This window comes from Tauraco erythrolophus, chromosome 2 (assembly GCF_009769465.1).
Source record: "Tauraco erythrolophus isolate bTauEry1 chromosome 2, bTauEry1.pri, whole genome shotgun sequence".
NCBI lineage: Eukaryota > Metazoa > Chordata > Aves > Musophagiformes > Musophagidae > Tauraco > Tauraco erythrolophus.
The window spans coordinates 66,401,229-66,429,139 of record NC_141466.1 but is presented as its reverse complement, the minus strand read 5'-3'; the positions used below and the strand labels follow the sequence as shown (position 1 = coordinate 66,429,139).

Below are 27,911 nucleotides of genomic sequence, written 5' to 3'. Positions count from 1 at the left end.
AAATGCGCTTTGAGGAAAGAACATTTAAGATCCAATGCTTTAATTTGCAGTATAGTTACACATCATCATTTGAGGCCAAAGTCCACGGTTCAGAACCAAGTCTCTCCAAAGTTTGAGTGCACGGATACAAAGAGTAGACTCAGGCTCCAACACTTTTCCATGTGAAAAAATCCAGAATATTAACTTTGATTGGAGATGATCCCTGATCACTTACATCAGCTGAGGATGTGGCCAGTAATTTCTTCCATACAGCATATACCAACAAAAAAATCTTACATGTTTTAATCTTACTCTCCCTGTTTATACTGGTCTAAGACCCATGGACTTTAGCATTCTGTGTGTTCTCAGAAAAGACAGTGGCATTACTCCTGAAATACTGTAGGTGGCTTATGACGGTGTTTTCAACAGGAACATCAGGTTCTAGTCCTAGGGCAGTGAGTGACAATTTATTTATTTAAACCGATTCTAAATGCATCACTGAAAAAAAATAATTGAAGTGAAACCTCCAAGGACTTACTTTAAGACAACTTTACACAGATATCATGAGGATACTAAAGCCTCATTTTTTGTTCAGTCTCTGCTGTATTTAGTGTGCTTCTATTAGTGTAACACGTGCACGACGACGTCCGTAATGCAGAAACAAGGATCACATTATAGATATATGCTAAGTAAAGCACTACATCTCAGCAGGAATATTAGGGGGCTGTGGTGGTCAGAGAATGAACTTCATGAGAACAGAAAGTCTTAATTCTCAGAATGTTCTCATCATGCATGTTGAGAATGGCATCTCCTGTCTTCACTGACAAAGCAACATGCTTTCCTTCCTGGAAGTACCACGCAGCCAATACCCCAGCAAGGGGGACTTGACTCTGCTGACGCTTGTAGCCTCACTGCTAATTACGGGTGGAATGGAACCCTCCCTCAGAAACCAGATCGTTAGGTTTTATGACAAAATCTTGATTACAGAACCTAAGCTGACTTTTCAGATCCTACAGTGAGCTTCCAAGATATATTTACTTATTTTAACTTGTAAAGGATTTTAAACTGTGGAATCTCACTGTGCCATTTTATAGTCACTTTTGGGAGTACAGCTGCAACTAATTAGCTTAAAAATCCCACCGTATCTTACACATATGCTCAGTTTTCTGCAGTATTAATTTCAGTGGAACTACTCATGTGCATAAATTAAGCGCATGCTTAAATATATGCAAAATCTGAGCTCAAATGTCTAAAAAATATGTTCTCAAAATGACAAGTACGCATTAAAAAAAATCATCATGGAAGGTCTGCCAGACAGGGAATCCAGTATCTGTCTGCTGTCAGCCATGATGAAAACACAGAACAATTTTTGTAACCCAGTATACATTGCAAGTGAAAGAAACATGCAGGACAGAGTGAAAAAAGGGAATTCAGTTGCATGCAGTCTAATTTCAAGTGTGTAATTATGGTCCTGTTTTCTTTGGCCTAAAAAAAGAGAAAACAAAACAAAAAAAACCAACAAAAGAACACCAACTAACCTCTCCTCACCTCCACAAACCCAAACTGCATACAGCTCAAAAAAGGCTTGAAAGCACAGAAGTGGAGACGGAAAAAGTGTGAATATTGGGGATGTCCAAGTAATTACTAAGAGTTTCAGGGCTATTCAACACACCACTAGGAAAGCATTCAGCCTGCATTGTTACTGGAACTTACAGCTATGGCAGAGAGCAATGAATCCAATCTTAAACGAGCAGTCAGTTAGCTTCTCCTTCTTCCTCAAACTCAGAGAGAAGTACCACTCATATCTTTACGGAAGATAAAATGACAATCCCTATTGATATTCTGGCTCCCTCTTTCTTAACAGAGAACGAGTAAAAGACACCAGACCCTCCCGCGAGCTGCTGCCTCTCTCCTCCGCCCCTCAGCCCCGAGAGCTCTGTCTCACATCCCTGCCACCCATTAAGGACCAGTGTACTCTACAGGTGTTGGTGGAAGAGGGTGTTTTTCTGCTGTTTCTAAAAAATGTTACGAAGATAGTAAGATAGTATTTCTTACAGAAAATTCTGGGGGGATGAAAAGGCCACCAAGCTGCTAGCAGATTAAAAACAACACACACACCACCCCCTTAAAAAAAACCAAAAAACAAAAAAACCCAAACGACTAAGGTCAGCTGGGGAACTGAGGAGGGCAGAGGAGCAGGCTGCTTGATGAAGGGCACTAGGAAGTATTCTGGGAGTTTGAGTATCAAGCCTGATATCAGCCCAATTGCTCACCCTAAACAATCTCTCTGGTAGTGGTGTTTCAGCATGCAAATTATAGCTGTGAAAAAATTCTCAGACTGAAACCCTCCCTTGTTTCTTCAGCCTTGTTTTGTCCTTTCCAGAAAAATCTATTAGTTGGTGTGTGATATGGTTACTTATACGAAGATCTTTTTCCTAGCCCTTTTATTATGTAGGCTTGATTACTATGAAGGGATTTCAATGAGTTTAATGTCCTGGTACTCTTAAAAGGCAATGGCTGCCTTTCAACAAAACAAAGCAAACAGAAAACAAGAGCTGTGCTGGAGGAGAGAAGTGCTGCTTCTGTCGGAGAGGGTCAGTTAGATACAGGAGGTGGCAGACCAGGGCGCCGAGTTTGAATGATTTTTGGCTTTGGAGAATTCTTTGGGTCCTCGTCTTCTTCCATGTCGCTGTCGCAGACATGCACTACCACACTGGGAGTGGACTCTGTTCCTGCGTGCAGCTCATATTTCTCTCCTGGAAACAGAAAAAATAGTTAGATCAAAGGACAACTGTCTGAGTAGCAGCACAGACCACAGCACTCTTGGACTGCAGAATACTTCTGCACCTGGATAGGGCAGATGAGCGTGTGCTGCCCCTAAATATAGGTGAGGGCAAGAAAGGCTAGACTCTGTCAGCTGTCACAATAGATTCTGGGGATCCTGCCCCAGGGGTGCGGTGATCATTGGTCTGTAAGGCATACTAAAATACACTGGTGTCTATAATGGTGTTTTGTACCAATATTAGTGCAACACTGAAAAAAAAAAAAACCTCATAAAATAAGAGAGAACACGTAAGTTCATGGTTTAGAAGAGGGACTGGAATCCAATCTTGCAAACATTTGGTCTGAAGACATGTCACACATCTTGGGCTGGGGCTGTTCTTTTTTTGTTGTTGTTTTCTTTCAGTCTAGCATGGCTCCAGACCCATTTAAAGTCCACTAAATTCTACAACTTGTCGTCTCCGGACACACATCAACACTTGGTCCAATTGCTCCAGAAATAAAAAAATTAAATATATCTGCTCCAGATGGATTTTGAAATTCAAAGCTCTTCAGCTGGGGCTGTAACAAATTCTGTCTCTACAGATGAGATTACAGATTATGCTCTATAAATGCTCACAATCGGGCTAAACACTGAAACAGTACATAAGGTTTTCTAACTATGTACATTCCTTATTTAAGTCTCTACCCAGTACTCCTGTGAGGAAGACAAATATGGCTTAGGTGGTTACCTGCAAGAGTCCACAAGCCAAAAAAAAGGAAAATCAGGATCAGACATTATAGGATTTTCAGTCCTGCATTAAGTCTATTGGCACTACATATGTTTTGGATTGTACACAGAACACAAGTAGGTATTGGTTATGAAATTGTAAGGAATTAAGACTCTAAAGACACAAAAAGTCCCAACGGTGACATTTCTGATAGGATGACTTGGTCTTTCAGAAGTGACAAACACCCATTAGCAGCACTGGAAATTAGAAACCACTGCAGATAACGCGCTGCCCTGCTTTGGACTGTTTGCCATCACTCTCATCCCCATGACTCACAAGCCACAGTTAAAGCAAAATAGGCTTACAGTGACCACACACACTCCTGATAGCTTGGGTTTTTTTTCATAAGACTGGTCCAAAACCACTGCATATTGCCTGCAAAATATTCTAGGATGACAGAGGTGAGGTCCCAATATACCTACCTGACCTGTATTTGTGGTGCAACAGCTCCTAAACGCCTGCATCACAGGCAGAAGCCGGCAGTGCTCGGTGTTGCGCGAGGACAGTGAAACAGCTGTCGCTACACCTCAAAGCGCTTGTGGTTTGCTTGCGTTACTAATTTGGATTTTTATTTATTGAGAACTTTTATGGCAGAGTAATTCATGTCAGGAAGGGGTTGCAGGTTTGGCCCGGCATTAGCGCGCGCAGTTCTGGGACTGTCATGGCATGCTATTTGTGCTGACAAATTCTTGGTCCAAGCAAGACTGGGTTGTTTAGGACTAGAGGACATGCTGCATTTTTGCCTAAAAAATATAAGGCAACTAGTGAATAATAGCTATAAGTCAGGCATCTTGCTGTGAGAAATATTTTAGTGCTGTGATACCATTAATGTTGACATTTAACTGCTCTATTTTTGGCAACCTCTCCTCTGAATCCAAATTGAGCAAAGCATTACAGGTCTTGCTGATAGGCTAAAATATAAAAAGAGAAATAGCTCGGTTGTGCTGCATTGAGAAATTATATGGTTTTTCTTTGCCTATTTTCCCTGCGGGCTTTAGCTAATTTCTCAGCTATGGGCTGACGTCAGTGCTGCCCACCAGCACTGAAGGCCACATTGGTCACTGTCAGCCACAAGCAGCTCTGCAGTGCTGTGCACACACAACACTGGGCCCTTTCCTCGTACACCAGCACCACAAGGTAAATCAGATTCACTGCCCTCTTAAAAGGTAATAATCCCAGTTCAAATGCCACATTCTTTTACTGTTTGAATCCTTCCCAGAAGGACTCTTTCCACTGAAAAAGAACAGTGGGAACAAGTACAGACGCAAGGAAAAACATTCAGATGCCTCTGGCACAAGTAACTGCAACAGCAATTAATGTCACTTTGCAAATCAAAAACGTGATGCACTCATAAATTAGGTTTTCAAGGCATACAGTTATTTCTGAGCATAAATGAGCTGCAGACTCAGTTCTGTACTCACGATTATTCATGCCTGCAGAAATGGGGCTCAAACTGCAGAAAACCTTTTTTATGGCTGAGCTAGGAACAGGACAACAGTAACTGGGACTTTTATACAGCTGTATCTTGTTCCTAAATGTAACCGTTGTTAATGCAAAAAATACTAAGGTAATAATAAAAATCAAATAGATACAGCCCAATTACTCCTTCCCTTCTGCTTTTTTCTGGTTTAGTTCCCTCTTAAACAACATCTCCAGCATAAAAAAGAATTGAACTAAATCTGCAGCAGTTAAGCTAATGAAGTAATGGTTGAATCACTGCAATCGAGTTATGTTTCCAAGACAGGTTGTCCCAAGCTAAGGGTCGCAAGTTGAGTTAGCACAGTTAAGACTCACCAACTTTTGCAGTTAATATCACTCAAGCGTTTGTCCAGTATGTCTCTCATGCTGCCACCTTTGCATTCTCAGGCCCTGCATTGCCCCACTGGAGGCTCCCCCTTCTCCCACTTGCCTGCGGAACTCTTACAGGTTAAGCCAAACGATTCGTGAGAAGTGTCTTTCTCCTCCAGCAGTCTTTGAGCTCTCTCTATCCCTTAATAGTAAGTTGTTTAAATATTCACATAAGCTGAGATAACAATGGAAACTTAGATAAATATACTCAGAAAAACATCATAAAATTTATCAAATATGCTCAAACATCTAAACTCAGCCTTCGGGATATAATGCAGGGAAGAATTAAGCTGTGGCACCTCCACCATACAGATTTGTCAAAAAATGTTCCTAACAAACCCCTGAAAATAGCTGCGATGTTCCTCTATTCATTTGCTTCACATAAGAAGAAAAAAAAAAAGGAATTTGAAGTTTTGCCATTCAACAATGGGCCTAGCTTCTTTTATGTCACTGGGCACTACCTTTTGTGGCCACAGTAACCACAAGCAAACCCACAGCCTCAGGTGACACAAGAAAGATGACCACGAGAACAGCACAAAAGCAACTTAAGATATTTTAGAACTAAAAATAAGGGCATGTGATTTTCTGTCCCTTTGTGAATCAGTACTATGACCTTTCATTGATGGTGCATCTCTTGTTTAATGAGGCGCTTTTGTCCAACAAAGAATATGTTCATATACTTAATTAATAATGAAGCAATGGTAATGATACTGTGCAGCTACCTCATCCCTGATTCTGACTCCTGATCAAAGGTTAATGGGTTCAGATCTGTCCATTCCATGTTAAACATGTCATTAGTACATAAAAATACCTCCCCCATTTACCATCCTTTCATTCAAGTGCTTTACAAATAATATGGTGCAAATAACGGGTGGTCCCTTGTGTGATGCATGTTTATAGAATCATAGAATGGTTTGGGTTGGAAGGGACCTTAAAGATCATCCAGTTCCACTCCCCCTGCCACAGGCAGGGACACCTTCCACTAGGTCAGGTTGCTCAAAGCCTCATCCAACCTGGCCTTGAAACCTCCAGGGATGGGGCATCCACAACATCGCTGGGCAACTTGGTCCAGTGCCTCACCACCCTCAGAGAGAAGAATTTCTTCCTGAGATCTAATTGAAATCTCCCCTCTTTCAGTTTAAAGCCATTGCCTCTTGCCTTATCACTACACGCCCTTGTAAAAAGTCCCTCTCCAGCTTTCCTGTAGGCCCCCTTTAAGTACTGGAAAGCTGCTATAAGATCACCCTGGAGTCTTCTCTTCTCCAGGCTGAACAGTCCCAACCCTCTCAGCCTGTCTTCAGAGGAGAGGTGCTCCAGCCCATGTATCATCATCTGGCCCTCCTCTTATGCCAGAAAAGATACAAAGACATCCGACGTGATACCTGTACTGCATGGATCTGCCATACGTGAGATGGATGAGATGCTCTCTGGAAGCCCACTACTGATGTGGCCACCCTCCTCTACTGGCCAGAAAAGCACAAGGCAGAGGGAAAGCTTTCTACACCCAGCAGCCCTCCTGTACCCTGCCCCTGGCAAGAGGAAGGAAGAGCAGAAGCAGCCACAGAACAGAGTGGAGAAGGAGGACAGAGATGGAAAATTTTATCTGTCACCCATCTGCCTGCTCCTCCACCCCCTTTTAATCCTCGCTGGAAGTCATATGAAGTATTTAGTATTTCCTTGGAATCAGTGAGAGTTTGAAAATATCTATGCATAGAAAACTTGCAGTGTGAGACATGGTTTGAAATCCTTGTGTGCAGCATTTACTGGGCAGTGTCCTGCTCTTCCCTGCGCAAGGGTGAGCCAAACCCAGGGCGCAGCAGGGGCAAGAGCCGCACATCCTCAAGAAGCCCAGCTAAAGCATGGCAGGAACAGCTACACCTTAATTGCTCAGAGACAAAAATGAAACTCTGACCCAACCCCTCCTCTGACTGCTAATACTTCGCAGACCCAGCTGCCAAGTACCACAGACAGCTGCAGGGTCTCCTTTGTGTCCCAAGAGGTACCACTGCGGACCTAAGAGCCATCACATGCAACGCTTCAGAATGGTGCTTTCATAACATGAAAAATGTATTTTACATAACCCGGAGTGTAGCCTGAGGAAATTTAGGATGTGCAAAGCCTGCTGGAATGCTGATGAGGGACTGGGAAACGTAGAGAGAATAAAAACTGGTACAAACTTATCTATATGGGCTACTGGAGATGGTGCCCAGCCTGCACTGGTTTTCAAATAGTGCCTGAAAGCATGGAGGCGAGTGCTAACAGACAGAGGGCAAAATCACACCAGGGAGCAGCACATGGAGCAGTTCAGTGCTCACGATCCTGATCTACATTGTGTGTTACTGTATAGTGCGGATCTCATCAGTGGAGCCATGATTTGTGAATCAAAGCCTTGGGAGAGAGGCAATTTGTCTGGGCAGCTGACGTGTGAGCAGCGGGCAGTGGGTGAGAATGGCAAGGGGAGGCCAGGGCAGCACCTGGGATCCTGGGGAAAGGCACTCTGGAGCGCAGAGTTAGAAAGTGAGGGAGTACAGGGCAGTCTGTTGTGAAGGAATTGGGGTAACACGTCTGAAAGAGGCAATGGGGGAAGGAGGGAAGAAACATGCAGGTTGGGAAGTGGATAGGGAGAGGGTAGGACTGCTTTCCAGAAAATAAAGGACTTATTCTAGTGCCAAGAGGATGGTTTGCAAACCACTGCACTGTAAATGTCAGAGCAAACTTAGCTTTCTTTGAGACAAGCAGCTCTGCTGTACAGCAGTAGCCTAGACCTGAAGATTCCCCCGACCTCGCACCACAAGCATTTCTCATATAAAATTATTTCCTGTATTCCTCAGTGGGATGAAACTAAGACCTTATAAAATGTTGTGGAAAAAAACAGGAGAGCCTAGACTAGACACCAGCTTGGTGTGTTGCAAGCCTTCTGTAGGAAAGAGTTAGGTCCAAGTCAGGCCAGGCAGAGACACAACCAGCGCCTGACAGGCAAACAGCCAGACTACCACCCTAGTTCCGAGCAATGTCTTTGTATCTGCATCAGTATTTTAAACTACTGGAAGTTCTCTTGACAGCAGAAGTGTTCTTCATCAAAGAGATTAATGATCACACTTCTTTACTTGTAATATCTTGAAAAAATTGTAGGCTGGTGGTCAGAACCAGGCACAGTCACAGTTGCTGGCTCTGACTGATCTACGGCATTCTGTTCATGCCTCATTTAAAGCTCAATTTCTGCATCTGCAGAAAGTGAGAATATTCATTAATCAACCAGAAACTTAATTAAATATGCCGTGATCTTCCCTAAGAAGTAAACGCACCCTAGCTGATCTCAATTTAACGTCAAAGGACCAAAAGCCAGCTTCCTTTTTTGCACAGCAAAAAGAAATATTTTCCAGTAGACCTCTGAGATGCCCATCAGTCACTGCTGCAGCCACAAGGCTGAAAAAACTATTAAAAAAAAAAAGGTCCCAAAACTGTGCTTGGAAAAAGACAACACACAGCAAATCTGTTAAGTAGCTTCTGGCCTATTCATTTTACTCTGGAGTGAGTCTCCCAGTCTTTGCGCCTCGGGACCGTTTTAGTCTTTAATTTTGTGGCTATGGTGACTGTAGCAGCGCACTGTGAAAGGAGATGACTTGTATACATGGAATGGGAAAGTTGAGTGGGTCTGTGGCCAAGTGGTGTATCTTAACGTCCCCAGCGAAGTAGGTCAATAAAACTCGTCTTGTACTGAGGACATACAAAGAAAATGTTTACTATTTACACACTCAAATGAGTTTTCCTGATCCTCAGATATTAATCTTACCAAACCGGTGTATTTAACATAGCAAAGATTCCTCACAAGTTATTGACATAGAAGTCAGGCTCTAACATTCAGAGTTCTGTAAACAACTGTGCTCGGGAGTATTTTTTGATAGCTGATCAGCCATAGTTAAATTTTTAATTGTGTTTTTTGAATGAAAGAAAAAAAATCTAACTTAGCTGAGGCTAACAGTGTTATGTGATGTACAGCAGCATGTTTCACTGACGTGATACAGAGAAATGAGTTTTGGTGGGATTTGTTTTCCAATGAAATTCTAAACATAGTAAATGCACAACTGAGAACTGCAACACTATTTTAAAACCGCCACTGCAGTTAACTAAAATTGATCTCTCTAACAAGTGCTAAAAATAGAAAGCAGAGAGCACACAATGACTTTTCATATCACTCCCTGCAGGCTCCTTAAACACGGGTGAATATGACCTTCACGCAAAGCTGTCCCAGAGTGTGGGACAATGAGTGATATTTCACATTCCACTGCTCTAGAACAGGAATTGATTTATTACCCAGCTAGCTCGGGAATTCGTTTACATGTTTCCATTTTTAACACTGCTGCATCAAAGGAAAAAAAAATAGTTTTTTGGTTTTCTTTTATTCAGCAGCTTAGAAGCAAAGCATCAATTCTGGAAATAATAATATGCAATATAGTACGAAACGTTACACCTGACAGCCCTTTTCTGTGGGCTTTCCTGCTGAAGGGGAATAAAACACAGCAATCTCTGACATTCTCCTGATATATATTTTTCCCCTGTGACAGATTCCATGTGAAAAAGATACGGGATGATCCTGCAAACCTTGTGAATCATGAAACATCTCTTCCTGCACCCCACGCACTTCAGCTCTGAGTTACTCTGGTGCAGTTACACAAAAGCCCCAGTGATAGGATGTCTGCAACTGAAAGCTCATCTCAGAACAAGAAAGCAGCATCTTCAATACAGCTGGGAAGAAAACAATTCTCTCATCCCACAAGAATTTAAAATATAAACTCTCATGAGCTCACTCCCCCCAAGTGGTATTAGATTGGATCTGAAGTGCTTTATTTCAATATGAAAATAATTTACCAAGCTATTTTTTCTTACGGTTTACAAATATAAATTAGACTTAATTTCTAAATGACACTACTTAGACCTGCAACTGGAACCTTTTCCATTTTAAACATTTTAAAAGAAGATGCTTTAACAGCTTTAAAAGAAAACTATTTGTAAAGATGACTTAATTAAATCAAAAGTAATCCCTTCCTATGAAAAGCTTTGGTTTCATCAGATGAGCATTTTCTAAGGGAAAAATACTGTTTGAACATCCCAGCTAGCTTCAATTCCTGACATTGGCTGAAGATGGGAAGACAGAAGAAAGCCTATCTGCATTACCCATTGACGTCTATCCTGTCTTGATAGAGGCTACAACTGATCCCATTTCTTCTGCATCAGTTTTCAACAAAAAATGGGCAGTCCCAACAGAGCAATCCTGCCAAGATTAGGAAATCGTAGTTCTGTCTTGACAAACCTGTTAAAGTGAGAGATTGTCCACTCTGGTGGAGATGCAGTGATGCCTAAATATTTGATGAAGTATTCTGCTCAGTACTGCGTTCCAAGATGCAGACGTGACTTAAAGCAAAAATTCCTCAAGATCATGGACAAACATTTGTCCAGTCCTCACATAAACCACCAGTTACCTCATTTAAGCGTGAACCCAGGCACAATAAATTGCAAAAACCAGGCTTTGATCTGCTATTCAAATAGCACTCCTGAGCTGTAGATATTCATTCTGTATATACATATGGTACAACTCATTCTTAGGCAAAAAATCAGTTGACGTACATCAACTTAAATCACAGAATCATAGAATGGTTTGGGTTGGAAGGGACCTTAAAGATCATCTAGTTCCAAACCCCCTGCCATGGGCAAGGACACTCTCCACTACACCAGGGTGCCCAAAGCCTCATCCAACCTGACCTTGAACACTTCCAGGGATGGGGCAGCCACAACGTCTCTGGGCAACCTGTTCCAGTGCCTCACCACCCTCACTGTGAAAAATTTCTTCCTTATATCTAATCTAAATCTACCCTCTTTTAGTTCCAAAGATCCAAATCCAAAGCCTTAATGAAACTTACAGACTTTATGTCAACTTCTGCAGTTATTATCTACGCTGCTTTTTCTGACGCTTTTTCTGACGCGTTTTCACACAAGGACCACAAGCTTACCTGGTCCTAGCTTAGAAACTGCATAAAGGAGGTCGTAGTTGATGACAGGTGTTGCATCATCTATTGGTTGCCACCCTACAGGTGGGGAGGCTGGAGGCGAGATGAGAAACTGTTTTGCAGGCTGTGGTGGTGCCAAATGAAGCTTGTCTCCATCTGTCTCAGAAGTCTGAATCTTTAAAGCATAACAAATACATTGCTTAGTATAGGATGGGTAAATGGAATGATTACTCAAATCATACACTTCTAATATCAAATGCCACCCAGGCAGGGTTTCAGCATGAGTATCAGCAGAGAAGGCCTGAAGACGAATTTCATCTCAACCTTACAGATGGTTCCTCTACAGTAAATACACTGTGAAGGGCTGTTGTATGAGCAAAGCTACAATGTTTGTCCCTACTGTATATGTTCTCTGAGGATAAATGCAAAGCTTTGGTATCCACAGCTGCTAGTTCAGAGATTTTTGATGCTGAAAAGATATTGTTGTGATGTACTGGTCTAAACTCCTAAATAAAAACAGACATTAGACAAGAAACCAGTAACTCCTGCACCAAGGCCTTATCAGTAACTTCAGACAGGTTTCTGAACATTTGATTTCTTTAGCTGAAGTGATAAAGGAATCTACCATGTTCCTTAGTCATTTGCAACTAATTGTTTCATTTTATTTCCATCTTGAATTATCTAGTTTAATTCCTGCTTTTCTGTGGTATATTAAAGAAGCAGCAACAATAAATGAATTATACTACAGCCATACCCGGGCAAGTTTACAACCAGCTCGGGCCCAGAAGCATGGGCTGTATTTGCATGACAGCAAGCCTGAGACAGCACCCTGCTATATCGGGATGGGTTTTGCAAAGAGCTGGTTTGGGTCTCTCAACTCCATGTTCCCCAGAACTTGGAGTTCTGGGAGTGCTTTTGAAGTCTAGTTCAGGTCCATATAGATACCCACTGCTCCAGACGCTGCGCTGCTTCCACATACTCATTCCCTGGACACAACTAATAAGCTCTTTTAAGACCGCATGTAATAGAGGGCACGGCGCAGATAGACCTAAATGGTTCACAGGAAATCAGCTTAGATATGGAGACTTATCGCTATTATGCACATTTTTCTTTTACTTGTGCTATCCGAAGTTTTCTGTTAACCTCTTGATTGTGCAGTTAGAGTGAAATGATTCTCAGATCTGCTAAACAGCACGTTTTGAAACCTTTCAGAAATAATTCAGATCCAGATCTAAGAGATTAAGACATATAAAATGGGATTGAGGTAGATTGTCAACACCTAAATCCAACTGTAAGATCTTCTGAACTCATCCAGCCTATTGAACATATTGATTTTTCTTCCACAACTGTAGTTTCCTGTCTTCCTGAGGTTCTGCTTCTGCCTAGGCTCAAAACAGCTCCTATTCTGATGAGGCTGTAGAGGATCAAAATTTAACTGCCTCTTGGGTTTGGTTGATAGCTTTAAATGAGCCTGCCCTTAACCTAAGGCCTCTGAAGGACCAATCTGGCAGCTCAAAGCCATTTACATTGTTTAGAAGCACCAGTGAGTATCCTGTAAGCCACAGTGGCCACAGCAATTTATTAAAATACATTCAGAAGAAGTGGCGGTTGGGTTCTCAACCTCCCTTATCTTTCTATATCCTGGCTGGGGCCTAGTACTCACCAAACGTGTGGGAGATCTGGGTTCTCTCTCCCTTGGCCAAGAAATGAACCCCTATCTGACATTTCCAACAGAGGATATAATCACCTCTGCCCTGAGGCTGGGGGTGTTGTTCTCCCCCTACCTTCTTCCTTTTACTTGAACTTAATTAATAGTTTTTAAGAAATTCACATTTAAAAAAAAAAGAAAAAAAGGCAGGAGGAAGCCTGACTGTGGCTCAGGGTTACAGTCAAATAAGTAACTCAGCCCCACTTTTTTTACGAACTTATGATACTTTAACATGACCGCTTTTTTTATGATTAGTTTAGAGTTACCTGCAGAAAATAACCAGTGTTGTAAATCAGTTCTAAGCTACATAACTTCTGTGTGTTGAATAAGCCAATTGGGTCCTAAGTGGTCTTTTAAATTTACTGCAGACCCACTGGGCAGGTACACCTCAGCAACATAAGGATGTTTGAGTAATCTTTCCGCAGAGAGACTGGGCATGGAAGGAAACTTTATTACTTTTATTCAGTGGTACTACACAATATATCTATAACAGCTATGCACTAACATAGAAGTAGATACCAGATTTCATTACCTGTGCAAAATACAACTTTAACTTCTTCCCTCTGAACTGTGTTTCATGCAGCTCTATCCTGGCACGAGCAGCTGATTTGGGACTACTAAAATTTATCCTCACACGCCTGAAGCTTTTAAACAGCTGGAATGTCACGCAGTCATCATAGGCACGGAACAAGCCTTCAAATTTTTCCTGCAAACGAAAAGAAATAATGCTGAAGATTAACTTTGTGCTTGGTCACATCAGTCTGTGTTAAAGGATAATCTGAAACTTGACAACAGGTGTTTAACCAGGAGGTTTCAGCCTGTGGCCTTGGGGGGGTGGGTGTCCATAGACTAATACGGGCTCTGTGAAAAGAAACTAAGGAAAGCAGTGGTCTGGAGTGCTGAACTCCGCAAAATGTTTGGGGGAAGGAGTCTTCAAATTGAGAACCCAGCAGCTATTGAACTCGTAAAATTTGAGCAAAACTGCAATAATGACTTATAGAATGAAACAAAAGGGCATATGACTGAAAATACCAGGCAACTGTGGTCTCATCTGTACAAAAGCAAACATTGTGCTGAATTACAATGGAGTCAGCAGACTAAGTCAGGCCCACTGTAACTGAGGGTTACATTCACATGAGCGCTGCAGGGCCATTTTGTATTGCATGTTTTGTTTTTCTGGATGTTTTGTCATTTAAATACTTAGCGCAAATACACACTCATTCCTTGAGAGTTCCTGTAACAGCAGGGAAAAAAAATTAGTTAACTGAAAACAGTGACCTGTCCCAAAGACAAATTTCAGGCTTAAAAATGTTTAGTTGTAGAACTCCATGTTCAAAACAACATGACACAAATATGGATATTTTAACATCGTAAAAGAAGGGTCTGAAACGCATCACATCTATGGACTTACAGATCAACAGAAATTCAAGATACATTAGCAGCCTTGGAGGATCAGATTCCGCGATTTCTCTGTAAACTACGTGCACACAGAGGACTAGTTCCACATCATCAAATGAAACCTAAGTCCTGAAATCAGTTCTGACACAATTGCACAGGTCTTTTCATTCACACAAGCATAGATTCATAAAATGTTAGGATTGAGAGGGAGCAGTTATCATTTAGTCTTCCCTTTGTGTTTACTCAGATTTTAGACTGCCATCCAGTGAGTCTCACATAAACTAGTCCTTTAAGTATTGCAACCAAGACTTGTGGTCTTACAAGATGGAGAATCAGCCAGAGCAAAGACCCATCTTTTAAGAGGTCTTTATCCTGAAAAAAAAAAACAGTTTGAGATGATTTACCACACCATTACATACACTGAGGGCTATTATGTCAGGTGTTTGTATAATTACAATAACCTGACATTTTCTTTAATGCATCTGCAAGTAAGCATGTTTTAAAATATAGCTTCTCATCCAGGAAAACAATTTCTTATCCCTTAGAGTGGATAACTGGTAGAGGCTTCGAGATGAAACAGAAAATGCAATTTATGTAGTCTTATCAATACTTCAGTTCTCATCTGTCACTCTTACAACCAGGACAAAGAACCCAGAACTTCTTAGAAAAATGTATCCTGAAGCACAGTGAAACTGCGTAACGGAGCACTAACAGCACTGCGGGAGCGCCCACTGTCAGTGTGATGCATGTATTTAAGAGTTAACCAGGAAAACAGACCAGTTTTGTGGCAAGGAGTATGAAACACTAACGCGCATGTACCACATCTCCTTTCATTCACTGCCAACTCTGTGGTCTTCTTCCCCATAACTGATATTCCATCTCTGGCACTCTTTCAAAGGAACCTCCCTGTGGTCTATTAAGCTTTCATGATTTTCATTTCATTTCGCCTGACCTCACTCACCTCTTCCTCTCACCACAGGAGATACTTTGGAGGAGGAAAGAAAAAAAAAAGAGAGACGAGAGAGCTCAGTGGTTTGGTTGAGGGTAATAAAGGCATGCAGTAATCCCACTAACAGTGTGAAGTTGACAGGTTTGTACAAGTGGGTCTAGTCGTACCACCTAACATTCAAATTGTCAACATTTCACACCTATGTTTTTTTAACAGCTTTGCTTACATTCTTGCAAAATTCCATTTTCCTAAGCAAAAGTCTACATCCAGTGGCATTTGTATAAAGGTCAGCCAAAAGCAGCAGTCATCTCAGTCCTGTCCCACTTAGAATTTTGATGCTACAGCCTTCACAACGACATGGGGAAGAGGGCTGGGGGAAGAGGGAGAAAGGGACAGGGGACCAGCCTATGTGTACAGTAGGACTTATGCAACGTTCAGAAACACGCAGTACTGTGTATAATCTAAATAACAGATAACAGTGACTAATTTAAGCTTATGTCTTTTTGTTACCTATATTACCTATTTCAGAATTCTTCAGTATTTTTTTTTCAAAAGCACCTTCAAGTAAACAAACTTAAATACATATATATAAGCAATATCAAAGTATTTATATTTTATATCTATATATACACACACATATGTATATGAGATGATCAAGATATTATAACAGAAGTCACATAAGCTAAAAATAAGCAGCAAGGTGAACATCTCCTAGTCCGCTGTAGTAGCTCTCAGTTTCCCCACAAGTCAACAATGAAGTTGTTCATCACATAAAAAAGATATTTCACCAACTGTGGAAGAAACCATGCATGGACTTGTCTGGACACTGGCAAGTCAGTGTCTGTTACTACTGACTATTTATTAGGAAACAGATTGGCCCTGTACCAACACAGCAGTATTTTCTTCCATCAGCCAGTTCTGTGTGTCTGCCCTCTTTGTGCACGGCATATATGACAACGTGAAACCTAGACCTTGGTTAGGGGCATAATGCAAATAAAAGGAGGACAAGATTTCAAACATAGGTCCAAGAACAGTGAGGACATGGAATGTTCTGAGCACGTTTCTGGATGATACTGAGATGCGCTCTCATTAGGCACCGAAAGGGACAGATGGGAGTCTCTCTAAATAAAGCTGATTAAGTACTGGACACTAAATGTAATACTGGGAGAACATTCAAGCACTATGGACTTTATTCTGCTTACTTTTCAGTTTGATACTGCCACAGCTTTAGAGATCCAGCTTTGATTAACGCCCCTAAAAAGGAGGGGGGAAATCAAGCCCTCTATTTGATATTAATACAGGGCAGTCTGTGCACAGTGGGGACACACCTACTGCACCAATTGAAACTGCATCTCCCGTTAAAAAGATTCATACGTCTGAATTTTTCTACATTTTCAGCTGATAATAGTAATGACCTCAGCAGAGGTCATTAATCATCAACTGCAGTTAATGGCCCTCAGCTGCATTTTGAGCCATCCCAACTCCTCCCAGCTTGATATTAATTCCCAGGAAATGCCTTATGCCTTAATTGCTATTGCCTGTGACTTCTAATATCTGCTGAATGTACTTATCTGGAGAAAAGTCTTTCAGAGTCATTCCAATCTATAAGAAAGTTTATCATATACATTTTAAAGACCTAAGCAAATTATTTCCCTTTCAAGTTTTGTGGATAAATTATTCAAGACTCATAATCCTCTCAACTGAGGACTTTTAAAGCACTTCTAGGATTCAGTATTTTTAAAATGCTTTTAGAACGTAAGTTTTTAAACTTTCAGAATACTTCAAAAACTCCTGAAAAAAATAAAGGAACATCCAAAGTTAAGCAGCAGTGTTGCTACTCTTAAAAAGTCATGAGTTACGCATTCATTTCTGGGATTTTGGCATGTCTTCATCCATTCCAAGTATGTTTCTGTGAGATCCAGTTAACGCTCTCCAAATGGAGTAGCCTTCATTTTACCAATACTGCAGAAATTCTCACTTCTCCCTCATGGGCTCTGTGCCCTCTCTTCACCTCGCTTTTTTTTTGCCCAATGCTGGGCACCTTTTCCCACCTTATGTCAGCTCCTACCACCCATCATTCACCACCTCTAGCAGTTTCTAGAGTTGCTTTTTTTTTAATTAACAAAATTAGCAAAAAGTAGGAACATACTAATTAAGGCTGCTGATTGCTCAAGCTTGATTGTTATCATTTATGGCAGCCAATGTAGAGGACAAACAGGGCACCATTCAAGGAAGAAATGGGCACTGGAGTAACAGACACAAGCTAAAAGCCTCAGAGCACGAGGGCACAGCTATGCATTCCTGGACTAAAAACTATTTCTACTTCTAAATGGGAGCTCGCCTGGGAACCAGGATCCTGTAAGTCACACAATAAAAGTGATCAGTGAAATGCAGCAAACAAAACACTGGATATATATGGAAAAGTATTTCCAGTAAAGCAAGGAAAGTATTAACATTATACAGAGCACTATTACACGTCATTAAAAATGTAGGTTTTGGTGCCTGTATCCCAGGTAGGTTAAGCCAAATGGGAACAGATTCATATAAAGGCTACAGAGAATTAATGATTTACTGAGTAAGAAATGAAAATGCTTGGCTTATTTAGCAAAACAAAGCCAAGCCTGAGAGGAGATGGGACACTCATCCGTAGTTTAGGAGAAATCTATATGGCAAAGACAAAGCATACTGTATAAAGACTAGAAGACTATGTTGGCATAAAACAAGTGGAAACGATCGACATAAATAGGTTTAGGCTAGAAGTTAAAGAAGGTTTCAAACATCAGAGTAATGATCCAGAAACAACCTTCCAATTACAGCAGCAGGGGCAAAAAAATTTTTTTTTAAGATTGAATTTGGTGAGTTCATGGAGGGACTATGACAAAGTATGGACACAACACGCATTGTAAAACCTGACTGCCTGAATTAACAAGTGAATTGGGTTCCGACACAGCAAGTTCCTTCCAGTACTGTGTTCCTGTGATTTATTTCCAAACATTTCTCTCATGAAGAGCTCCACTGGTATTGTGTTCATCCAGGACAAAAGCCAAGGCCTAATTCAAATCAATGGAAGTCTTTCCACAGACATCAGTGAGCTTTGGATTAGAGCCCTAGAACTCAGAACACAAATTAACATTTTATTATTCAGTGTGTTTACACTTATTATCACCCTTGTTACACATTTGATTTAGGAGATGGCTGCAATTTAAAACTTCAGTCTAATGCTTTTTCCTAGAGTTTTGTAAGCAAATAAAGCAAGCGTTTTTCCCATTTCAGTTTTTCCTGTTCTTTTATATAAGAGAATCCAAGTAACTAATTGTATACAATAGGGAAACTGAAACCTAATTTACAATTATGAAATACGTTTTTCCTGAAATGAGTTCTGTACCTGATAAAAATTTTCATATAAGAAATAAACTTAAGTCTCAGAGCCCAGTGGCTTCTGTTTCTGTTGAAATACTGCAGATTTCTTATGCAGCACAAGAGGAAAGATGGAATTGGAGAGAACATACGAAGGCCATGTACTGAAGAGTCTAGTAACACAAATATTCTACCAACAGATTAATTCCCAGTTTCCAGCAATGAGGATGGGCATGTTGGTTAATTCTAGAGGGATAAATGAGTCATTAAAGTGGCACACATTTAAAAGAAAAATAAATGCACGAGCCTAGAAAATATCAGCTGGAAGTAATTTCGGGATTGAGATATGTCAATGCCACATGAAGGGTATTCTAATGACCTAGTCTGGATATTGTGTATGGCTCTTCTCATCCAAGATTAGGGAAGACAGAAGCAAGTTGGAAGATCAACAGAAGAGGACAGCAAGGATGATCAGAGGAGTGCTGAGCCTGTCATGGGAAGTAAAGGTAGATGATCTCACCTTGGGAAACGAAGACTAAGGTACAATGTGTTTTCTGCTACATCTAAGTGTAAGGAAATCAGTAAACAACGTGAAGGGAAAGGGATTATCTTATTTAAAATAACCATCGTGTTGGTATGAAACAAAGACTGTCCATTAAAAGATTTAAGCTTGAATTGAGGAGGTTATTTAGCATTACACTAGTAAATTTTGAAAGTGCCACTCAGAAGTAGCAAAAAGGCTAATTACTTTCATGAAAAGGATAGGAATGAAAGATTATGGAACAGCAGTAGGCATTTCTGTAGTTCTGAAAGTTGAAAAAAAAAAGAAGCAAAAAAAAGGGGGGGGCTTATTTCTAAAAATTTGTCAAATCAGAACTTTAAAGAATTGTGTTCGTCTTAATTGCTTGTAACAATTATTTCATGAGCCACAGAAAACAAATAAGCTCTTTGATACAACTCAAGTATGAAACTCCTTTAATGACAAGAACTCCAGCAAGTAGGCACTGTAAATAACAGTCTAATCAACTATCACATTCTCTGGTTCTAAAAAAATAAAATATGCCAAGAAACTTTGAAAGCGTATATGAAAAAGCACTATTGATTCTCAGTTAAAATTCCAGGAGTGCTGAAAAGGAAGGAAATATTTTAAACCAATTATGATAATGATCAATAAAGAGCTCCCATAGCCTTGTCCTCATGCCTTTATAAAATGGCAGGAGAATAAAATACTAATTTACTATTCAGAGATCACCTTAAGGCACAGGTCTCCAGGTCCTAGCTTTGTATTTTACCTTTCACTGAAGGTAGTTGTAGCCAAGAGTGTGAGGTCTTCCTACTCTCTCCTTACCAATGGGACAGAATATTATTTCAATAAAACATTCAGACTGAATACTGTTGTCTGGATTTTGGTCTTGCAGAAAGTTTCTTCTGTTACTAAAGGGAATCTCTCATAATCCTGTAGATGGAAATAGCAAGAAAAAATGCAATAGAAAAGTTTGTCCTTTGACCTGTCATTCATCAGGGTACATTTTAAGAAGGTAACGTTTCTACATGCGGAGAAATAAATTTTGAAAGAACGGAAAACAGGGAAGACTGCGTCAGGACGTAACCAGAATTACAAGTACTCTGCCTGGTACCACCTGGTCACCGTACTGTCTAAAAGCATGTTTCTCACCTTGGAACTCTGTGCAAAGTTCTGCTTGTCTCTTCCTGAACAGAAAGCTACATTTAGATTAGAACATTCAGACGGGTGAAAAGAGCTTGGGTCTATTTATTTATATTAAATGCAGCACTAATTAGACTCTACCTAAATTGCACAATTGCCTCACTACATCAACAAATCAACCCATGTTTGCTACCCCAGTTCATGCAGCTTGTTGTTCTATGCTTGGCTTTCTATTATTTTTAAGGGGTGGAGGTTAAGAAACAACGAATAATAAATTGTAAGGTTGGACTTTGAGAGGGGCAGAACAGAAGAAATTTAAATCTTGCTCTCTTCAGTTAAATCAAGACTGATTTGCTTGCAATATTGCAGTCCTATTAATGTTAAAGGAGTTCCTAATACCCTGAAGTCCTACTACACGATCAGAAAGAGTACAGGTTTTATATTCCAGACATGATGCTAAGTAACCTTATTGCTGTGCTTTTTGCAGTGAGCCAACCCTAAACACAAACATGTTTGCTGCAAACTGTGTCTGCACGCAGCCCTGGTCTGTGGCTCACAGATGCTGCCATGTTACCCGTACACATTAGGGCTCTTTTGGAGGCATCTGCGTAGATCCTGTAGATCCTGAAGGCTGCGTCCAGGGTTTTGCCTTCATTATGTGCCAAAATCAGTCTGACACCAGAAATATTTGATATAAGGCTTATTGCTTACAGATTCAGCATCTTGCATCAGAGAGAGACTTTCATAAAGTGTAACAGACATTGCACAATGTGGTATAGACATTTGTAATTTACTATCTCATAAAAACTTGTGATAACAAAAATAGAATGGAAGAAGCTTGAGTTCCACCCCACACCAGGACTGAAGCAGTAAGAGCCATCCCTCTCTACGAGTCCTCCTGCATAAGGACAGTCCACCAAGGCATGACAGCACTGCAATAGCATTGCAAACCTCCTGGTGCACAAAATAAGACAGACTCGCCTCTTGAAAAATCAGTTGAACTAAATAAATTTATGTTCAGCTTCCAACTCATCAGCACAACAAAAGGTACAGAGATAATATCTGCCCCAAAGCTTAATGAAAATGGCATTCACATTTCAGAAGAGGCTGACAAATGTCAGGGGCACAGAATTTTGCTGCGTTGCCTTTTCTGTTTTTAACCAGCTCACATCCCTGTTTACCTCAATGTGACGCACATTCCTCCTGCTTAGCTCCACTGATCTGGAAACCAAAGGCTCCTTCAAGATGAAATAAATTGTTCCTGTGGCAATGCCAAGGGGGTGATTTAATATAGTTTGGAGACTTCTCAATTCAATTTCACACCCAACGATTGAGCTAAAAGAAAAACCCACATTTTACATTTCTTCTTTATACGAACACTGCTATTTAACTGTATCACCAGCAACAGCTTTTCTGAGCACTCCGTATTTGAAGTACTCCAGTTCCAGATGCCATATTAGCTCCCTGAAATGCTGGAAGTGCTCTTTCAACCTGGCTGGCTAAGTGCACATTATATGACTAGATCTATGAGTTTTGCCCCCAGTGCTAGACAGTGTTCTGTAGGGACATCATTCTTTGTTTTCTGAGAAGCTACTTTTGATTCCTGTGCTGGCTACCATTTTGTGCAACATCACTCGATACATGTTTTTTTCTCTTTTTGCATCGTATTTGGCAGTGAAAAAAAGGCAAGGACAGGCTTGTGAAGGATTTAATGCAATTTCTGTTTTCCAAATAGCATAGACATTTTGTCTTCAGAATGATAAAAATAATTCTAATAACAAAGACATGAAGAAAAGATTCAGACTGTCCTGAAAAAAAGCCCTTTTTTTGTTTGTTTTATTTTAAGAATTCAAACTGAGTAGATAATGTATGTAGTGAACTCCGAGGAGCTGGTCTGCATTGGATTTAAGAATGTACATAGCACAATACCTGCTATCAATTTTGTCTCGTTGCTACAAACATTTAAGGCCAACAATTAATTGGCAGCACAAGGAACAAGTTACTGTGTATATGTTTAGCCTGTGTCAATAATTCCTAAAGTTCCTGTTATCTTAATTTAGCAAACAAAACTGAGGAACAGCCTTAATTAGTTTTTACCAATAGCTGCTATGTTTATACCAACAGGAGCAGATCTCTATGGCAAAACAGTCGATGCTGAGGCCTTTCTGATCAGGTGCCATGGACTGAACGCCCATTGGAGCATATTAGGCACACTACTGGCGTGCATCTTCTATATTAATTTCATCTGAAAGGTAGCGAGTTCGTGAACTGCTCTGTGATGTGAACAAAAAGCACAGTTAATGTAGATCAAGAGGAAAGTTGCCTCATGAGAATCCCCAGTTCAGACTAAAAATGCTAATGTAGACGCAAGCCAGTATCTCTCATAAGAATAGTTAGCTGGCATTCCTGGGAAAAAAAAAAAAGTGCTAGGGACAATAATAGAGTCAACTTGTGCAGGAAACTAGGATTAAAGTTATGCATTATCAGAATCGGTGTGAAAATTATTCATACTAACTGTATAAACTTAGGGACTTTAAGAAAAGCTACTTAAATACGCATCTTATTACACTGTTTTTCATTGATCTTTGACAACTTAAGTTTCATCTCCTCAACCCTTCTGAAACATACTGCTCTCCTGTGGTGACACTGAGGTGAGGACTATACTCTTGGAGCTGTAATGTTGTAACACAACCGTAAAATACATACTATTCATTCCCTGTCTCTGTCAACCCAGTTAAACTAGAAAATAAACAAGAAAAAGTCATAGGACAGTTTAAACAAATAAAATGCTTGCCTTGCCCATTCCTGATTTAGTATTTTGCCTACAGTGATCAACATTTATAGCATTTCAGCTGTTTCTCATCACGGTCATGGGGAATGCTTTTTTCCTGTCCCTCTCCCCCAACAATTGCAAACTGCACTAACATGACTAAAAATATAGTTTCAACTTGTCTGGATTTAGAAAAGACACTGACAATTTTGAAAGTGACTATTAAAAAAAAACAAGTATGAGAGCTGAAGAGAACCTAATCTCATGATCTATTAATGTCATTTAAATGTCGAAAAATGGTACAAGGAAAAACTATTGACCCACCAATACACATCCTCAGAAGTTTAGTAAAAAAAAAAAAAAAAAATCTTCTGAAATATAGCTTCAAATACAATGGAAAACAGTCTAACCCAGAGACAAAAATGTAGAAGTCAGTTTTCACTCAAGGCATTGGTCTTACTTTGCACCTCTACACTAAAACATAAAACAAAGAGCTTCTTACTGACCTCTCTTGCCTTTCTCCTCGTCACTGCAGCCCACGACTAGTGGGCAGAATCTGCAGTTCTGTGACCACTGTCTAACGCTCTGGTTGTACTACTTGACTGTTTATTATTCTTGCCAGTCTGTCTCCACCATCTGTCATTCCCCGCCTTACACTTCATTTGCAAATTACTCAAGCAGGTCTGTTGTCTGTGCACACTCCAACAGCTCCCAGAAGTTACAGCCTCTAAGACTGGAGTCTCTCTGGACAATAAAGATACGTCAAAGACAATAATGCACTATCTCCAGTTGAGCAACTGAATGGAGTCTGTAGCAAACCTACATAAACTACGTATGAATACATTTCAGGTCTAACAGTATACAAGTTCAATAAAGGCACTCTCTATCAGAAATAAACATGTAAGAAAGAGGTAAAAAGAAAAGTAAGAAAAAAAATCATCATTGGGCTGGAAAAGTGCAAAGGTGTACACGGAAGAATCTTTCTGCTTACAGAGAGAGGGATATGGGAATCCCTTTCTAGGATCCATTTCAGACACATTCTATCTCTCGTACATCCAGCTCAGTGTAGGTGATGGAATAGGAGCACACTGGTCACGCAACACCACACCATAATGAATGGATGACACATACAATGCAAACAAAGTTTACCTGATGGCCTATGTAAAGATTCGAGATTCCAGGGTCACATGAGAGACACACCATAGCACAGCTTTCTGCATTTTGCACTTGGTTAATACAACAACAGAGATCAATATAGATTTCTTAAAATATGTTAACTTGTTCAGGATCCTAATTTCACTTCAAAATAGAGAAGTGGTCTAAGTGAGGAAAAAATGGAGAATGGAAAATAAGGTGAAACAAATAACCTTAAAACATAGTTCAGAAACTATATCTCTCTTAAATTAAGAGATCCAGAAAAAAATGTGTTGAGTTGCTGCAGTTTCTTAAGCAAAACTATTTCCAGAAAAGGCTTCTATGATTCATGAAAGTCTCCTTCTGTAGCTTGCCAGTGAAAATCCATCTTCATCACCAATTCTTTATGTATATTTTCTTTTTAACCTATTTAGCTCTTTGTAGTCCTTCTTTCACTAATTCTTTATAAGAAAACATTTGAGCTTGATGCATTTCTTTGAAGAGAGATTTTTTTTACTATTATTATTACCTAGGATATAGACTTCCCTCACAGCGGGAATTATGCTATCAAAACCAGAAAGACACCTCTGTGTATGTGTGTATGTTTGTTTGGTTTTGTTTTTTTTTTTAAAAAAAGATAGCTACAGATAACAGGCTGTTCCTTCTAACTTCAAATGGCAGAGTTTCAATAGACTAAAATGATTATATTTATACATTGCACTGAAAGAGGCAACTATTGATAAACTTGCAGTCTTCTTTCTCCCACATTCACTGATTTGGTGCCCTCAGAGGAGCCTCACATGAGCTATAATCTGCTGGGTATAATTGATCTTAATGCCATTATCACTCTGAAAAGTTTAGCTGTGAATTTGATTTTGCAGATAATGGCATGGAAAGCATCTGCATAAACAGAGATGATACACTCTTCCCTCCATGCTTTTTCTATATTGTCACTGTAACACCTGTTTCAGCATTGTCCTACAAAAAAGTGAAGATACTTTAGAGTTCGAATAAACTTCAGTGAAAAAAAAATGTGCTTGAAATATTTTTACACCTAGAGGGGCTGTTTTCTCCCCCATCAGAGGTCAGGTTTTCTCCCCCATCATCTCCCCCTTTAGAGGACTCCAGGATCCCAACCTGCATGGATGCTGAAATATCAAAGAAATGCCATACAGTGGTCTATCTGCCTACTTAAAAAAATTGCAACAGCATATTTTAAATACCAATACATACCACAATGCTTAAGTTTCTAGAATTTTATAGTGTTATAGTACTTAATGAAATTGAGAATTTAGCACATGTCAGAAAATTGGGCTTCTGTAGGCCAGAAGAGAGGTTTTGGGTGGACTTGGTAAGCAGGTTCCCAGCACCCAGGAAGGGGTTACTGAGATGACAGACCCGGGCTCTGTATCAGGTACATAAGGGCAGAAAAAGAAGCAATGGTTTCTATCTGCCTCAACAGCCACTAGTACTGTCCACTACCAGCCAGGATATAGACGAGGGAATTTCAGTCTTACAGTGATATAATTGTTTTATTAGGCAGATGGAAGAAACCCCAGGGTGAAAAAGCAAACATTCCTGACCAAACTGCTCCCATGTCATTTTTCAACCAACTGGATAATTTCCAGTTGGCACAGATTTTGTTTAGAAACAAGAATTGGAAAGTAGACTAATCCTATCTTACAGCTAAAAACAGCACTGCTCTTCGTCAAAATCATTTTCATTTCCTGATGTGAAAAATATATCAGTAACAGCATGATATTAAAAAGATACTGGACTGGCATTATGAAACTGAAGCCGCTCTTCATAGAAGCGTGTACCCAGAGCAGTCAGTAAGGCAGCAACAAGCTCAGTGGCTAACAAGCAAAGCGGTAACCAAACGCAGATTTTATTCTTTTTATGAACAAGTTTTTAAAAATAAGTAGGGCATAGAAAAATAATTAGTATCCTGCAGAGCCCAGTTTCTTGCCCTGCAGCACTGTTCCTCACTGCCTCTGTGTTAAAGTAAGGCATGTGCCCTGCGAATGCCAGTATGTAAGTCCATATGTGTGTATCTGCACAGCTGGAAACAAACATGAAGGCTCGAGGAATGAAGGCTCGAGGAATGAAGGCTCAAGGAATGAAGGCTCAAGGAGGTCAATGGGATTTTCAAAGCACTGAAGTTTGGTGCGAATAGATTCTAAGTGACATGAGAAGATGTGGGACTACCAGTTTTGGGGGAACTAGTCAGTCAAAATAAAGGGAAGCAACCTGTTCACTACTGAGGTTCTATCTTCAAATGTCAGAGGGTCTCCCAGACCACTCCGCCTGATGCACGGACTATACCTGCATCCAGCTGCAAATCACTACGCTGCAGAAGCAGTGTCAGTTGTAGCCTCAAGAACAGAATTTACACCTTTCAATTTCAATTGAACTGTTTACCTAATCAGTATGGGATACTAGTATTTAATTAAGAATGACAAATTATCAACCAAAAGTGAACAAGTTCATCCTACCAGTCCCTTAGAGTCTGTGGACTGCACTAAGGGGTATTTAAATCAGAAACACAGCAGATCTAGACTTGCTACCTATAAATGTCAAATTTGATGGAAAACTTTTAGGAGAGAATAAATCAGAAGAGTTCTAAAAGAAGATAAGTGTTCTATGATTCTATGAAAATAGAGTAGTTCAATATATATCAATCTGCAGCTATTATTAGCCACATACTTCATTTTACACACAAGTGCATGCTCCTATTCATTATCATTTTACCATACTTATATGAATTACTTATTCCCAATGTAAATTCTCCTTACCCAAGACCTTTTCTTTATAAAATTCTTAATGTCCATTTGCTCTGATTTAGTTTCACTATAAAACAATATAATATAGTAAAAGCTTAAGCAGAAATTTCAGCAGACACTGAGCCACTGACATTCAAAACTATTCTGTATTGTTTTCCAGGATGCATTCAGTAATCTCCTATTTCAGGACTGCAACTGGTTTTATTCAGCAATACGTAGTGATACCAAGCTTTTTCCCCTACCCTCCAAAAAATCACTACTTTGCGAGTTAATATTGTGGGCAGGTAGCTTAAATCACTACAGTTTATCAACAGTTTCAGTCTAATTATCTGCTGCAAAAGGAAGAGAAAGGGTTCTAAACATCTTTCCTCTTTATTTATTTATTTTAAAAATTTAGACAAAAATGCATCAACTTCCCAAACCTCTAAAACCTTAAGTATGCCAATAATTTTCTTCTGCCTAACGTAAGCAGCATACTTATTACTGTTACAGCCCAGCATTTGGCTTTGCTCCCAGCTGTCGTGATTAATGAGAATTTTTTTTACTTCAATGATTTTCAGATTATGGTTCAAGGACTAGCAGTAGCCTGCAGAAAGCTGGCTGGTTGCAAGTCCTGGAATTCCTCTAATATAATCAGCCGTTTCTAAAGATAAAGGTACTGCCTTTCACACTTCAGCAGTTTTCTTCTTTGGATCTGTAAGCAAGATAGATTCATAGATTCATAGATTTCTAGGTCGGAAAAGACCTTAGAGATCATCGAGTC

General features: G+C 40.0%; 1 protein-coding gene across 2 annotated transcripts in view; it reads right to left on the bottom strand.

Moving 5' to 3' along the window:
• Positions 1-2,574: 2,574 nt before the first annotated feature.
• The window catches only part of RCAN2 (regulator of calcineurin 2), an 84,917-nt gene continuing 59,580 nt past the window's right edge, over positions 2,575-27,911 (bottom strand). For both annotated transcript variants that reach the window (XM_086623815.1, XM_009986938.2), the window contains exons 2-4: positions 13,624-13,797; positions 11,387-11,558; positions 2,575-2,735 (exon numbers count right to left, since the gene is read on the bottom strand). In XM_086623815.1, the coding sequence (XP_086479941.1) occupies positions 2,575-2,735; positions 11,387-11,558; positions 13,624-13,797 (507 nt within the window). The remainder of the gene's footprint in view (positions 2,736-11,386; positions 11,559-13,623; positions 13,798-27,911) is intronic.